Here is a 12,659-nt window from a genome sequence, read left to right as displayed (position 1 = left end):
AGCAGAATGGAAGTCGTGAGCACTGATGGGGACTCACGTTCTTCCTGCCCCCACCCCTCCAGAGAGCCCTGGGGATGCTCAGCTAACCTGTCTTTTTCTCTTTATCTGTGTCTGCCTCTCCCTCCCTCTCTGCCTCTCTTTGTGGAGGGAGGTTTTCTCCTGTTGTCTTTCATCCTTGGGATGTGTGTGTCTCTGACTCCTTCCCCCCTTCCCCCCCCCCCCGCACCGTGTGCTCATCTTTTCTCTTCGTGCTTCTGTCTCCCTCCCTGTACCCACCCTGATCTCTCTGCAGGACCCTCTGGTGGACATGGGTGGTGCCCTGGGGCCCGCCCTGCTGCTCGCCTCACTCCTCGGTGCCTGGGCAGGGCTGGGCCCGGGGCAGGGTGAGCAAGCTATGACGGTGGCCGTAGTGTTTGGCAGCTCGGGGCCACCGCAGGCCCAAGCTCGTACCCGCCTCACCTCCCAGAGCTTCGTGGACCTGCCTCTGGAGATCCAGCCGCTCACCGTGGGGGTCAACAACACCAATCCCAGCAGCCTCCTCACCCAGATCTGCGGGCTCCTAGGCGCTGCCCGCGTCCATGGCATCGTCTTTGAGGACAACGTGGGCACCGAGGCCGTGGCCCAGATCCTGGACTTCGTCTCCTCCCAGACCCATGTGCCCATCCTCAGCATCAGTGGGGGCTCTGCTGTGGTCCTCACCCCCAAGGTGCCTGTCCAAACTCATGTCCCCTCATCCCGTGGGCCGGGAGCCAGGCTGGGGCTGCAAGAGTGGGGCTGAGGCTGGGCCAGGGAGAGACTTCAGCTCTGGGAAGCTGGGATTGGGTGGTGGGGGCTGAGGGTGTGACATGGGCGATGGGGGAAGAGGCTGTGGCAATTATGTTCTCGTGTTCTAGAAGATAAACTTTCTGGGCTGCTTTCACATTGTGTCTGGATGAGGCGGGGTGGGTGGCAAGCTCACCTCTGGCTTAGGTGGGAAGCCCCGGCCCACCTTCTCTCTGCTTCTCGGGCCTTCCTCGGTCAAGCTCCAGACTCAGGGGCAGAGGCCAGGCTGGGCAGGGGATCCGATGCAGTTAACCTGCAGGGGAACACCCAGTGTCAGGCCGCTGTCCCAAGCATGGGGGAGGCATGCCCTCACAGATCTGCAGCCCGTGGAGACAAAGTTCTAAAGACACGCTAATCTACAGTCACAGCTGGGACAAGCATTCTGAAGGAAAAACACAGGAGGGTCTAAGAGGGCCCCGTTTGGGTAGAGGGTTGGTCAGAAGGTCTCCTAAGAAATCATATAGAAGCTGAGGCCTGGAGGATGAGGGACAGTTGGCAAGGTGTGTGTGTGTGTGTGTGTGGGTTCAAATGGGGGGCAGTGTTCCCACCGGAGGCATCAGATGGTGTGAAGGCAGCTAGGTGGAAGGAGCTGGGAGGATTTGAGAGAAGGTTGGAGACGGGGGGTGGGATTCTGAGCACTCAGGAAGATATTTGGGTTTTATCCTAAGTAACTGGAGAGCCAAAGAAGGTGTTGAGGGGAGAGACCTATCTGATTTGCCTTTCTTTTATGATTATTTTTTATTAGGGAGAAACTTGAGCATACATAAAAGTAGAAGCGTATAATGACCCCATGTACCGTCCACCCCTGACCAACCCTGCCAGTATATATCTCTAATAGATAAGGGCTTAAAAACCGAACCACCACATGATCACATCTAGAAAATAATAAAAACTCCTTAACATCATCAAATATCCAGCCGGCGTTCAAATTCCCCCCTTGTTTCATAAACATCTTAAGTGCTTATTTTTATTAATTTTTTTTAACGTTTATTTATTTTTGAGACAGAGAGAGACAGAGCATGAACGGGGGAGGGGCAGAGAGAGAGGGAGACACAGAACCGGAAGCAGGCTCCAGGCTCCGAGCCACCAGCCCAGAGCCCGACGCGGGGCTCGAACTCACGGACCGCGAGATCGTGACCTGAGCTGAAGTCGGACGCTTAACCGACTGAGCCACCCAGGCGCCCTAAGTGCTTATTTTTAAATTTGGTTGCTTGGATCAAGAAGCCAGTTAGGGGGAGCCTGGGTGGCGCAGTCGGTTAAGCGTCCGACTTCAGCCAGGTCACGATCTCGCGGTCCCGGAGTTCGAGCCCCACGTCGGGCCCTGGGCTGATGGCTCAGAGCCTGGAGCCTGTTTCCGATTCTGTGTCTCCCTCTCTCTGTGCCCCTCCCCCGTTCATGCTCTGTCTCTCTCTGTCCCAAAAAAATAAATAAACGTTGAAAAAAAAAAAATTTAAAAAAAAAAAAAAAGAAGCCAGTTAGGTTTCCACGTGGCGATTGGCTGACGTGGCTTCGGAGCCACAATCTCTAGGATCCGCCAACATCTCTTTTTCTTGCAATTTGCCTGTGGGAAGAACTGGGTTACTTGTCCTGTAGGGTTGTCCCCGGTTTGCTTTTTTAAAGACGGGGACAGCAGCCGCAGTGTGGCGGAATCTTGGAGGGCCTGCGGTGGCAGGAGGGACCCCTCAGTTAGCAGGGGATTGCGCTAGTCCAGGCTCGAGCTGGCGTGCCCTTGGCATTTGTGATGGTGGAGGCAGTGGAGAGTTGGAACCTTCTCACCCACAGGGCTCCGTGGGGTGTTTTCCTAGGAAGCTTTGGTCCTGGCAGTAGCTCTCAGCGTGGTGGCTGTCTTAACAGTGCTTTAGAAAAATACAGACGCCCAGAGTCCCATCTCTGAGAGTCTGGTTCAGTTGGTCTGAGGCACTGCTTCCCAAACTGGCGGGCTCAAGAATCACCCGAAGAGCGTGTCAAGGTACAGATTCATGGGCGCCATCCCCAGAGGTTCTGATCCAGTAGGTGTGCGATGCGCCCGAGAATGTGCATTTCCGACACGCTCCCAGGTGACAGCTGATGCTGCTGGGCTTTGATCCAGCATTGGTCGGGCGCGAGCCCGCAAAAAGCCCGCCCTCCGGATGATTCTAATGGGCAGCAGGGGCTAGGGACCACATCGGGGGCGGGAGGCGGGTGTTGCAGCACAGGGTCTCCCGGGACGCCCCGCGTCTAGGGGACGCGGGCGCTTTAGGGGACTGCAGGAGGAGGCAGAAGTTGGGGCGGGGCGCGCCGAGCCCCGCCCCGACTCAGGCCCCGCCCCGCCCCCAGGAGCCGGGCTCGGCCTTCCTGCAGCTGGGCGTTTCCCTGGAGCAGCAGCTGCAGGTGCTGTTCAAGGTGCTGGAGGAGTACGACTGGAGCGCGTTCGCCGTCATCACCAGCCTGCACCCGGGGCACGCGCTTTTCCTGGAGGGGGTGCGCGCCGTCGCCGACGCCAGCTACCTGAGCTGGCGGCTGCTGGACGTGCTCACGCTGGAGCTGGGCCCGGGCGGGCAGCGCGCGCACATCCAGCGCCTGCTGCGCCAGCTCGACGCCCCGGTGCTGGTGGCCTACTGCTCGCGCGAGGAGGCCGAGGTGCTCTTCGCCGAGGCGGCGCAGGCCGGCCTGGTGGGGCCCGGACACGTGTGGCTGGTGCCCAGCCTGGCGCTGGGCAGCACCGACGCGCCTCCCGCCGCCTTCCCCGTGGGCCTCATCAGCGTCGTCACCGAGAGCTGGCGCCTCAGCCTGCGCCAGAAGGTCCGCGACGGCGTGGCCATCCTGGCCCTGGGCGCCCACGGCTACCAGCGGCAGCACGGCGCCCTGCCCTCCCCGGCTGGGGACTGTCGTGGCCACCCCGGGCCCATCAGCCCTGCCCGGAAGGCCTTCTACAGGTGGGCGTCTGCCCAGGGCACGGAGGGGGAGGGGGCCGCTTCAGCGGACCTGGGTGGCTACACCTCCCACTAGCTGTGTGCCTGGGGCCAAGTTAACCTCACCTCTCTGGGCTTAGTTTCTTCAACTGAAAAAGAAGCCAGGTATGAGGTGTGGTGAGGATTGCAGGGGGAGGGGTGTCAATACAAAGAAACAATAATTGCACAGTCAGTGCTACTTGGGGGTGGTGATGGTGGTGACGGTGGTGACGTAGAAGGTGGGGGAGGGGGCATCTGGTCCTGGGCAGGGCTGCTGGCAGAGCTAACCAGGGACACCCTGGTTTCTCTCCCCCATCGCAGGCACCTACTGAATGTCACCTGGGAGGGCCGAGACTTCTCCTTCAGCCCTGGTGGGTACCTGGTCCAGCCCACCATGGTTGTGATCGCCCTCAACCGTCACCGCCTCTGGGAGATGGTGAGAAGGGGGTGAGCCCAGGGTCCCTCGGTATCCTCTCATTTTGTCCCTAGTCCCTCTTGTCCCACAGCTGAGCAGAGGGTCCCTTCTGCCCTTCATCCAGCCCCTCATCCTTCAGGTCTCAGCTGAAACATTTGCACCTGCGCCAGGGTGGGTGCTGCGTCTCGGCTCAGGGCTCGACTAGCACCCTAGCCTCCCTCCACTACAGAACTGATCACTCTTATCATCTAGTCCGGCCCCTGGGGGAGTAACCCACAGCTATGCTGGCCAGACGGACATGTAAACAAATAGATTTGGGGATGCTCAGTGCTTGAGGAGAGATGTGTGCAAAGCATTATGGGGCGGGGGGGAAGAGGAGGGCCAGAAACCGGTTCTGCCTTCAAAGGAGGAAACGGGGGAAAGATTCACAGAAGTTGGGACGTTTGGGTTGGGCTGTGGAGGGTTGAGTCGGAGGCCATCAGGAAGGGATACCGGCCTGGTATAGACAGAGGAGCAGAAGGGTCTGGGACATTTTAAAGTGATTTGTTTGGGGGTGTGTGTGTGTAGAGACTGAGGAGGAAGTGTGGGGAGGGGTAAGGTGGGCCTGAGTGTGGAAAACTTTGAATACTGGGCAAAGGACTTTGTACCGAGGTGGGGGGTGGGGAGGGTGGGGAGATGTCTCAGGTCTGGGCTCGAGGAAGATGCTGCAGGCCAGCAGCAGTGGGGTGGCTAGATGAGAAGGCGTGGGGGCCAGAGGCTGGGAGGAGACTGTAGGGAGCCCCCCCCCCTTTCTGGTCCATGCACAGCCCCTTGCTCTGCTCTCCAAATGCTCCTGCCCCAAAGCTCCCCAGGTTAGGGAGGGAGACTCTTGGCCCTGGCAGGTCCCACCAGAGGCCCCCACCTAGAGGGTGGGGGTAATCGGGCTGGAGGTCCCAGGCTGAAGCTGGTCACCTTTTGCAGGTGGGTCGCTGGGACCATGGTGTCCTCCACATGAAGTACCCGGTGTGGCCTCGCTATAGTGCCTCCCTGCAGCCTGTAGTGGACAGCCGGCACCTGACGGTGGCCACGCTGGAAGAGCGGCCCTTTGTCATTGTGGAGAGCCCTGACCCCAGCACGGGCGGCTGTGTGCCCAACACTGTGCCCTGCCGCAGGCAGAGCAACCACACCTTCAGGTCCGTGCGAGGGCACAGGAAGGCCCGGTGTGAGCTGTGTGCTGCCGTGTGACGGCAGGCGCGTGTGTCTTATGCCTGGGTGTGGGGGCGGGGGCCACCTGCCAAACTGGGAGTTGCTGCTGGCTCTGACTGCTGGTGGTCTCTTGGTGGCAGCAGCGGTGACACGGCCCCCTACACCAAGCTCTGCTGTAAGGGCTTCTGCATTGACATCCTCAAGAAGCTGGCCAAGGTGGTCAAGTTCTCCTATGACCTGTACCTGGTGACCAACGGCAAGCATGGCAAGAGGGTTCGAGGCGTGTGGAACGGCATGATCGGGGAGGTAGGCCCGCCCTTGCGGTCCACCTGAGCCCACCCCCCTGCCCGCCCGCCACCCCAGGCCCCATGCATCGCTCAGCCACCCCTAGATGTTCCTGTGCCGGGGGTCAGTCAGGGCGGAGCCTGGGGCCAGCTCCCACGGCTCTCCCAGTCGGCAGGGGAGACGGGTTGTCACCAGTGATGCTCCCTGGGGTGGTCAGTAGTGCAAGTGGGGCTCTGAGGACCCCAGATGGGAACAGCCCACTCAGTCAGGGGGGTGGTAGACGGGGGTGGGGGCTGTGGAGAGTGCTCCAGCCTGTGGGACCCCTCCTCCAACCCGGCCCGGCCCCCATGACCCCAGGTGTACTACCAGCGGGCAGACATGGCCATCGGCTCCCTCACCATCAACGAGGAGCGTTCCGAGATTGTGGACTTCTCTGTGCCTTTTGTGGAGACGGGCATCAGTGTGATGGTGGCACGCAGCAATGGCACCGTGTCCCCCTCGGCCTTCCTGGGTGCGGCTCTGGGTGGGCGGGGATGGCTCTGGGGTCTGAGGCGCAGGCGCAGAGACGGGGAGTTTGGGGTGGGCCTCAGAGGGCCCGCGCAGCCGCGGGCGCCTTGGAGGTTGGCCGGAGGCCTGAGCTGCAGGACGGTAGGATGCAGAGGGATAGGAGGCGAAGTCCGTGTTCCATCTGAGTCTGAGTGTTGGGTAAGGAGGGTGGAGGGGTCACTGTGAGGGGCAGGGAAGCCGGGAAGGCAGGCCGACTTCAGGAGGCGCCTGGTAGGCTGGGACACACCAGGGGAGAAGCTTCACAGGGAGCTGGAGGAGCCAACCCAGAGAGTGGGAAGTAGCAGTAGGAATTCAGCCTTGTGGGGGCAAGCCCCTTCGTGCCAGGCCTCACACTAGCTGCTGGGGAGACAGCCACAGTCCTGGCCGCTGCCCAGCGTCCTGTCAGGAAGTCAGTGGGCCCTGGAGTGGGGGATTTTCAGAGAGCCCCGAGGACAGGCAAGCCTCAGCCAGAAGCAGAGGAGAGAATCCCCTTCCTGCTGTGTGGCCTTGAGCAAGTCACTGAACCTCTCTGATCAGGATTCCTCAGCTGCGTAAGAGACAACAAGCCCCACCCCCACGGGATGGGCATTGCGGCAAAGGACACAGTGCTTACGGCAGTAATGCCTGCTTGCTCTGGGAGACTGAAGCCACTGAACAGATTGGTCAGAGAAGCTCAGTTGGTCTCCCCAGCTCCTGGGGCTTCGGGGCCCCGTCAGGAGGATCAAGAGTGAGACTTGATCTCAGAGACCCTGATTCCAGGCAGAACAAACAGCCCATCAACGCTGGGCCAGGCGGGGCACTTCCAGAACAGGAGTGTGGTTAGCGGTGCTGGCAGGCGAGGGAGGAGAGGGAAAGAGAATTCCTTGGGCATGCTGGTGATACTTGGCATCAGGCTGGGTGGAGAGGAGGAGGGGGATGGGAGATGGAGTGGGTTGCAGGCAAGGGGGTGGGAGAGGAAGGGGAGAGAGCATGGGGTGTAAACTCCCTTTTTGTGAAAGGAAGTTGGGGGTCGGTGTGGGATCCAGGGGAGATGTGTAGTCAAAGGGAAGTTTCCTGGGGTGGGGTGATGAGACCTGGTCCCAGGGCAGAGGGGAAGGGGAGACAGAGAATGCCGGAGAGCCTGATCTCTCTTGGGGGTGGTCTCTCCCGGGGCCCTGCTGCTCTGAGAGTCAGAGACCCCTTGGCTCAGTCCTCGGAACTGACGGGCCCCACTTTGACCATGTGGACGCACCTGTCTGCACCCGGTGCTCTGGGCTGTGGGTGGGAAGGACAGTAGTGAGGCCTCTGAGCTGCCTCCCTCTGTTCCCAGAGCCCTACAGCCCTTCAGTGTGGGTGATGATGTTTGTCATGTGTCTCACCGTGGTGGCCATCACAGTCTTCATGTTTGAGTACTTCAGCCCTGTCAGCTACAACCAGAACCTCACCAGTGGCAAGAGTAGGCTCTCACCTAGGCCTGGGAGGGAGGGAGCATTCTGGACGGGTGGGCTCAGGGCTGCAGGGGCCCTACAGAGAAGGCTGGATCCTGGGGGAGGTCTCTGGCTTTTGGACAGCAAGCAGGGGCCAATCAGATATATGAGAGAGAGAGAGAGAGAGAGAGAGAGAGAGAGAGAGAGAGAGAGAAAGAGAGAGAGAGAGAGAATGAGAGAGAGAAAAGGGAGACAAGGTGGGTTGGCTTGCCCTGGAGGGGCGATGGCTGGGGATAGGGCCCCACCCAGGACAGAGTGAAGACTGGGGTCCCTCTGTGCCCACCCTCTCACCCCCAGAGTCTGGGGGCCCATCCTTCACCATCGGCAAGTCTGTGTGGCTGCTGTGGGCGCTGGTCTTCAACAACTCGGTGCCCATCGAGAACCCCCGAGGCACCACCAGCAAGATCATGGTCCTAGTCTGGGCCTTCTTCGCCGTCATTTTCCTCGCCAGCTACACCGCCAACTTGGCCGCCTTCATGATCCAGGAGCAGTACATCGACACTGTGTCTGGCCTCAGTGATAAGAAGGTTCTGGGGCTACAGCTAGCAGAGGGCGAGGGGTGCTGAGAGCAGGGATAGGCCTGTGGGACACAAAAGGGGAATCTGAAATGGAGCAGGGAGTAGGAAGGAGCTGGAGACCTGGTTGAGGGGAGGGCTGGGGCCTGGGACGAGGGGGCGGATGGCTCAGGTGCACCGACAGAGTGGCCTTGGGTAAGTCTCTTCCTGACCTGGCCTCAGGTTTCACCGTTTGTAAAACGCAGGAGTGGCCCGGACGGTCTCTCTCAGACTCCTGTGCCCTCACTCTGCAAGTGCAGACTCCAGGGCTGGGCGCCAGGGACGGGTCGGGGAGCGCTGGTGTGTCCGCAGGCTTGGACAGAGGTGACGAATGGCGCCTGCCCTCTGCCCGCAGTTTCAGCGGCCTCAAGATCAGTACCCACCCTTCCGCTTCGGCACGGTGCCCAACGGCAGCACCGAGCGGAACATTCGCAGCAACTACCGAGAGATGCACACCCACATGGTCAAGTTCAACCAGCGTTCGGTGGAGGATGCGCTCACCAGCCTCAAGATGGGGTGGGTCCTCAGCCCTGCACCCACCCTCTGACCGTCTCTACCCACATGTCTCCCCGTTGACCAGCCTCAGCTCTGGCCCTGTCTGAGAGACCCAAGGTGGAGACATGGAGGCCGGGGTGTCCTGTAGGACTCGTGGGGAAGGGGGAGGGAGGTCTGGGGGCAGAGTGAAGTTTCAAGCAAAACTGGAGGCCCACCATTTGGCCCACAGATGCAGCTGAGATACTGAGCAGGGTTCAGCCTTCATCTGAGTGGTGGCTGTGACCTTCTTAGGGTCCTAGGGAGACGGAGGGGCTGGGCACGGAAGGAGTGTTCTCTGGAGGCAGAGGGTCCCCTGGCCTGTCTGAGAGGAGGGAAGGTGGGGTCCCTGAGCTATGGAAAAGGGCTCTTCTCTGCATTCAGGATCCAGGGGAACCAGAGAAGTCTCTGCCCACCCATCCCGCCTGGTCAGTGCTCAGCGGGCTCATGCAGCCCAGACCCCTGTCAGGCCCCAGGTTGGGTATCCTCACCTCACACGACCCCTGGCCTGTCCCCAGGAAGCTGGATGCCTTCATCTATGATGCTGCTGTCCTCAACTACATGGCAGGCAAGGACGAGGGCTGCAAGCTGGTCACCATTGGCTCTGGCAAGGTTTTTGCCACCACTGGCTACGGCATCGCCATGCAGAAGGACTCCCACTGGAAGCGGGCCATAGACCTGGCGCTCCTGCAGTTCCTGGGGGATGGTGGGTGCTGCTGCTGGGGGCCTGGGGTCCAGGGTGGGCCGTGGAACCTGAGGTGGGGACAGCTGCCTGATGGCCGGTCAGCATCTCCACTACCGTTCTCTGAGTCCCAGGGCCTGTGGGCAGGAAGAGGTCTCTGGGAGTGAGGCTGGGGCAGGGAGGATGGGAGGGTGGCATCTGGAAGGACCACATGGAAACCTGGGGAAGGGGTGGGCTTGCCAGGAGGGAGTGGGAAATAGGATTTCAGGAGGCTCCCTGGAGGGCAGGAAGACAGGAAGGAGCTCAGGCCACACAGTGGGGCTTGGGGGAGGCTGACATCCTGTCTTTTTTCTCTAGACCCCTGTCCCGGCCATTTCCATCTTGAGATCACCTAGGATAGTGCCAAGGGCCTGCCTCATCCCAGAGCTGGGGCTCAGGCTTGCCTTGGGACAGGGGGCTCACATATGTAAGCAGTACAGCGGAACCTGCCCCCAAACCCAGAGCTTTCAGCGCTATGAGGTCAAACTGATTTTCCATCAGTGCCACAGATTGAGAGTGATAGCAGTTAAGGTGCTGGGATGTCCTAGAGGACCTGGGCTTTTAGTCTCTGTGCGCCAAGCTCTGTGCCTGGCTTGTAGATGACCAATAGGTTTGACCCAGGTGTGAATGATAGGTAACATACCACGTCTGCCAGCTTTTACTGGGTGTGTGTGGGGGTGGGGGGCGGGGGTGGGCATGTCCAAGGCTGGCACTGTCTACCCCAGCCCCCACTCTGCTTTCCTTTCTTCCTGCTCATTGCCACCTCCCTTCCCCCACCCCCATCCTGCCCTTGCTGGCTAGATCCCTCTGTGGTCCTGTAAGGGGCTGGCTCCAGACCTCTCCTTGCTCCAGGCTTGGGCGAGCATTGGGAGGGTCTTTCCTGAGCCAGGTGTGCCCCCACCCCCCGCTCCCGCCTCTCACCAGGGGAGACACAGAAGCTGGAGACGGTGTGGCTCTCGGGGATCTGCCAGAACGAGAAGAACGAGGTAATGAGCAGCAAGCTGGACATTGACAACATGGCGGGCGTCTTCTACATGCTGCTGGTGGCCATGGGACTGGCCCTGCTGGTCTTTGCCTGGGAGCACCTGGTCTACTGGAAGCTGCGCCACTCAGTGCCCAACACGTCTCGGCTGGACTTCCTGCTGGCTTTCAGTAGGGTGGGTGCCACCCCACCCCAGGCAGGTCCCAGCTTTAGGGGCACCAACCCAGATAAGTCAGAGCTGGCTATGGCCCCATTTACAGAGGTAAAAACTGAGGGCCTTCCAGCATCACACAGAAGAGAAGCAGAGCCCTTCTGCCGCAGGCTGGGCAGTGTTTCGGAGCCAGGCTGACCGGGTTCGAACCCTCACTGCTATTTACAAGCTGTGTGCCTTTAGGAAGAGATAACCTCTTGGAGCTTCAGATTGCTCCCTGGCAATTGCTCTCACAGTGGCACAGTGCCGGGCGCATAGGAGGCGCTTGACGAATGTTAGTAGCTTCCTACCACTTCGGACGCCTAGGCTGGTGCTTGGACCGGGGGGCGGGAGGTCCCTGAGAGGAGCTGGCCACTCATGGCTGTCTCCTCCCGGCTGCCCAGGGCATCTACAGCTGCTTCAACGGGGTGCAGAGCCTGGCCAGCCCCGCGCGGCCGCCCAGCCCGGACCTGACCGCCGGCTCGGCCCAGGCCAGCGTGCTCAAGATGCTGCAGGCGGCGCGTGACATGGTGACCACGGCTGGCGTGAGCAGCTCCCTGGACCGCGCCACGCGCACCATCGAGAGCTGGGGCAGCAGCCGCCGCGCTCCCCCGCCACCCGCCTGCCCCGGCCCGCGGCCACCCACGCCCGGCCCGTCCCCGGCGCCCAGCCCCCCGGGCCGGGGGCCGCCGGGCGGGGGTCGTGCCGCGCTGGCGCGCAGGGCTCCGCAGCTCCCGGGCCGCCCTCCGACGCCTGGGCCGTCGCCGCCAGACGTGTCCCGGGTGTCGGGCAGGCCGCCCCGGGAGGTGCGACGGCCGGTGCAGGCCGGGCGCGGCGGGCGGCACCTCTCGGCCTCCGAGCGGCGCGCGCTCCCAGCGCGCCCCCTGTCGCCCGAGCGCTGCCACTACAGCTCCTTCCCTCGATCCGACCGGTCGGGGCGCCCCTTCCTCCCGCTCTTCCCGGAGCCCCCGGAGCCAGAGGACCTGCCGCTACTCGGGCCGGAGCAGCTGGCTCGGCGGGAGGCCCTGTTGCGCGAGGCCTGGGCCCAGGGTCCACGCCCGCGCCACGCTTCCCTGCCCAGCTCGGTGGCCGAGGCCTTCGTCCAGCCCCGGTCGCTGCCCACTCGGTGTGGCCGCCCGGCCTGCCGGCGCTTGGCGCAGGCGCCGTCGATGCGGCTGCCGTCCTACCGGGAGGCCTGCCAGGAGAGCGTGTGGGCCAGGGTCCCCGTCTGGCCGCACAGACAGCACGCCTGCCTGCACGCCCACGTGCCGCTTTGCTGGGGGGCCATCTGTCCCCACCTCCCCCGCTGTGCCAGCCATGGCCCCTGGCTCACTGGGGCCTGGGGGCCTCCGAGGCACAGAGGCAGGACCCTGGGGCTGAGCACAGGCTACAGGGACAAAGGGGGGCTGGAAGAGGTCAGCAGGGTGGCCTGTGGGACACACGGCTTCCCTGGACCTTGTACCTGGAGGCGGATCTCCAGCTTGGAGTCAGAAGTGTGAGGGGTCAGCTACTGTGGTTCCCGGTCAACTGGATTCTCTGCCTGGCACTTCCAGGGTTAGTGCGGGCAGGCGTTTCTGGATTCCGCCTTGAAATCCTGGCCTTGGGTCCCCAGTGACAGATGTCTTCCATGGTCAGTTGAGTGACCTCGGCGGTCTCCGGGCCTGGTGTGGTCTGGGTGGGCTGTTGCTGTCCTCTTATGCAAAGCCCTTCCCGCCTGTCCTGGAGTCACTAGGAGCAGTGATGTCTCCCTGCCCTGATGTTAGCTAGTTTCTAGTCAAGACTGCGGGGGCCTGGTGTAGGAGTATGGTGGCTGGAACTCGGGGTGGGGGCGGGGGCTGTCCCCCCACCCCCACCCCCTGCCCTCCCTGACTGGAGTTTCTTCTCAGAGCGCTGGGGCATTAAACAAATCTTTTACAACCCACTGGTCCTGGCTGCCTCATTCTGCATCCCTGGGAGGGAGGGGGGCACCATAGCCTATAGGCAATAAAGCACCTTGGGGGTATCCCAGCGGGGTGTCCACCTAGAGAAGGTG

General features: G+C 61.8%; 1 protein-coding gene across 1 annotated transcript; it reads left to right on the top strand.

Moving 5' to 3' along the window:
- The first annotated feature begins 288 nt into the window (after window positions 1-288).
- On the top strand, window positions 289-12,453 carry GRIN2C (glutamate ionotropic receptor NMDA type subunit 2C). Its single transcript, XM_032591122.1, has 12 exons — window positions 289-706; window positions 3,139-3,737; window positions 4,074-4,188; window positions 5,128-5,339; window positions 5,493-5,658; window positions 5,995-6,148; window positions 7,493-7,618; window positions 7,947-8,176; window positions 8,559-8,719; window positions 9,253-9,440; window positions 10,380-10,612; window positions 11,032-12,453. Exons 1-12 carry the CDS (start codon window positions 308-310, stop codon window positions 12,124-12,126), a joined length of 3,678 nt encoding a protein of 1,225 aa, XP_032447013.1. The 5' UTR covers window positions 289-307; the 3' UTR covers window positions 12,127-12,453.
- The last annotated feature ends 206 nt before the right edge of the window (window positions 12,454-12,659 follow it).

The sequence above is a fragment of the Lynx canadensis genome, chromosome E1, assembly GCF_007474595.2.
Source record: "Lynx canadensis isolate LIC74 chromosome E1, mLynCan4.pri.v2, whole genome shotgun sequence".
In the NCBI taxonomy this organism is placed as follows: Eukaryota; Metazoa; Chordata; class Mammalia; order Carnivora; family Felidae; genus Lynx; species Lynx canadensis.
Note: the sequence above shows the minus strand (reverse complement) of the source record. Positions and strands in the feature narration are given on the sequence as shown.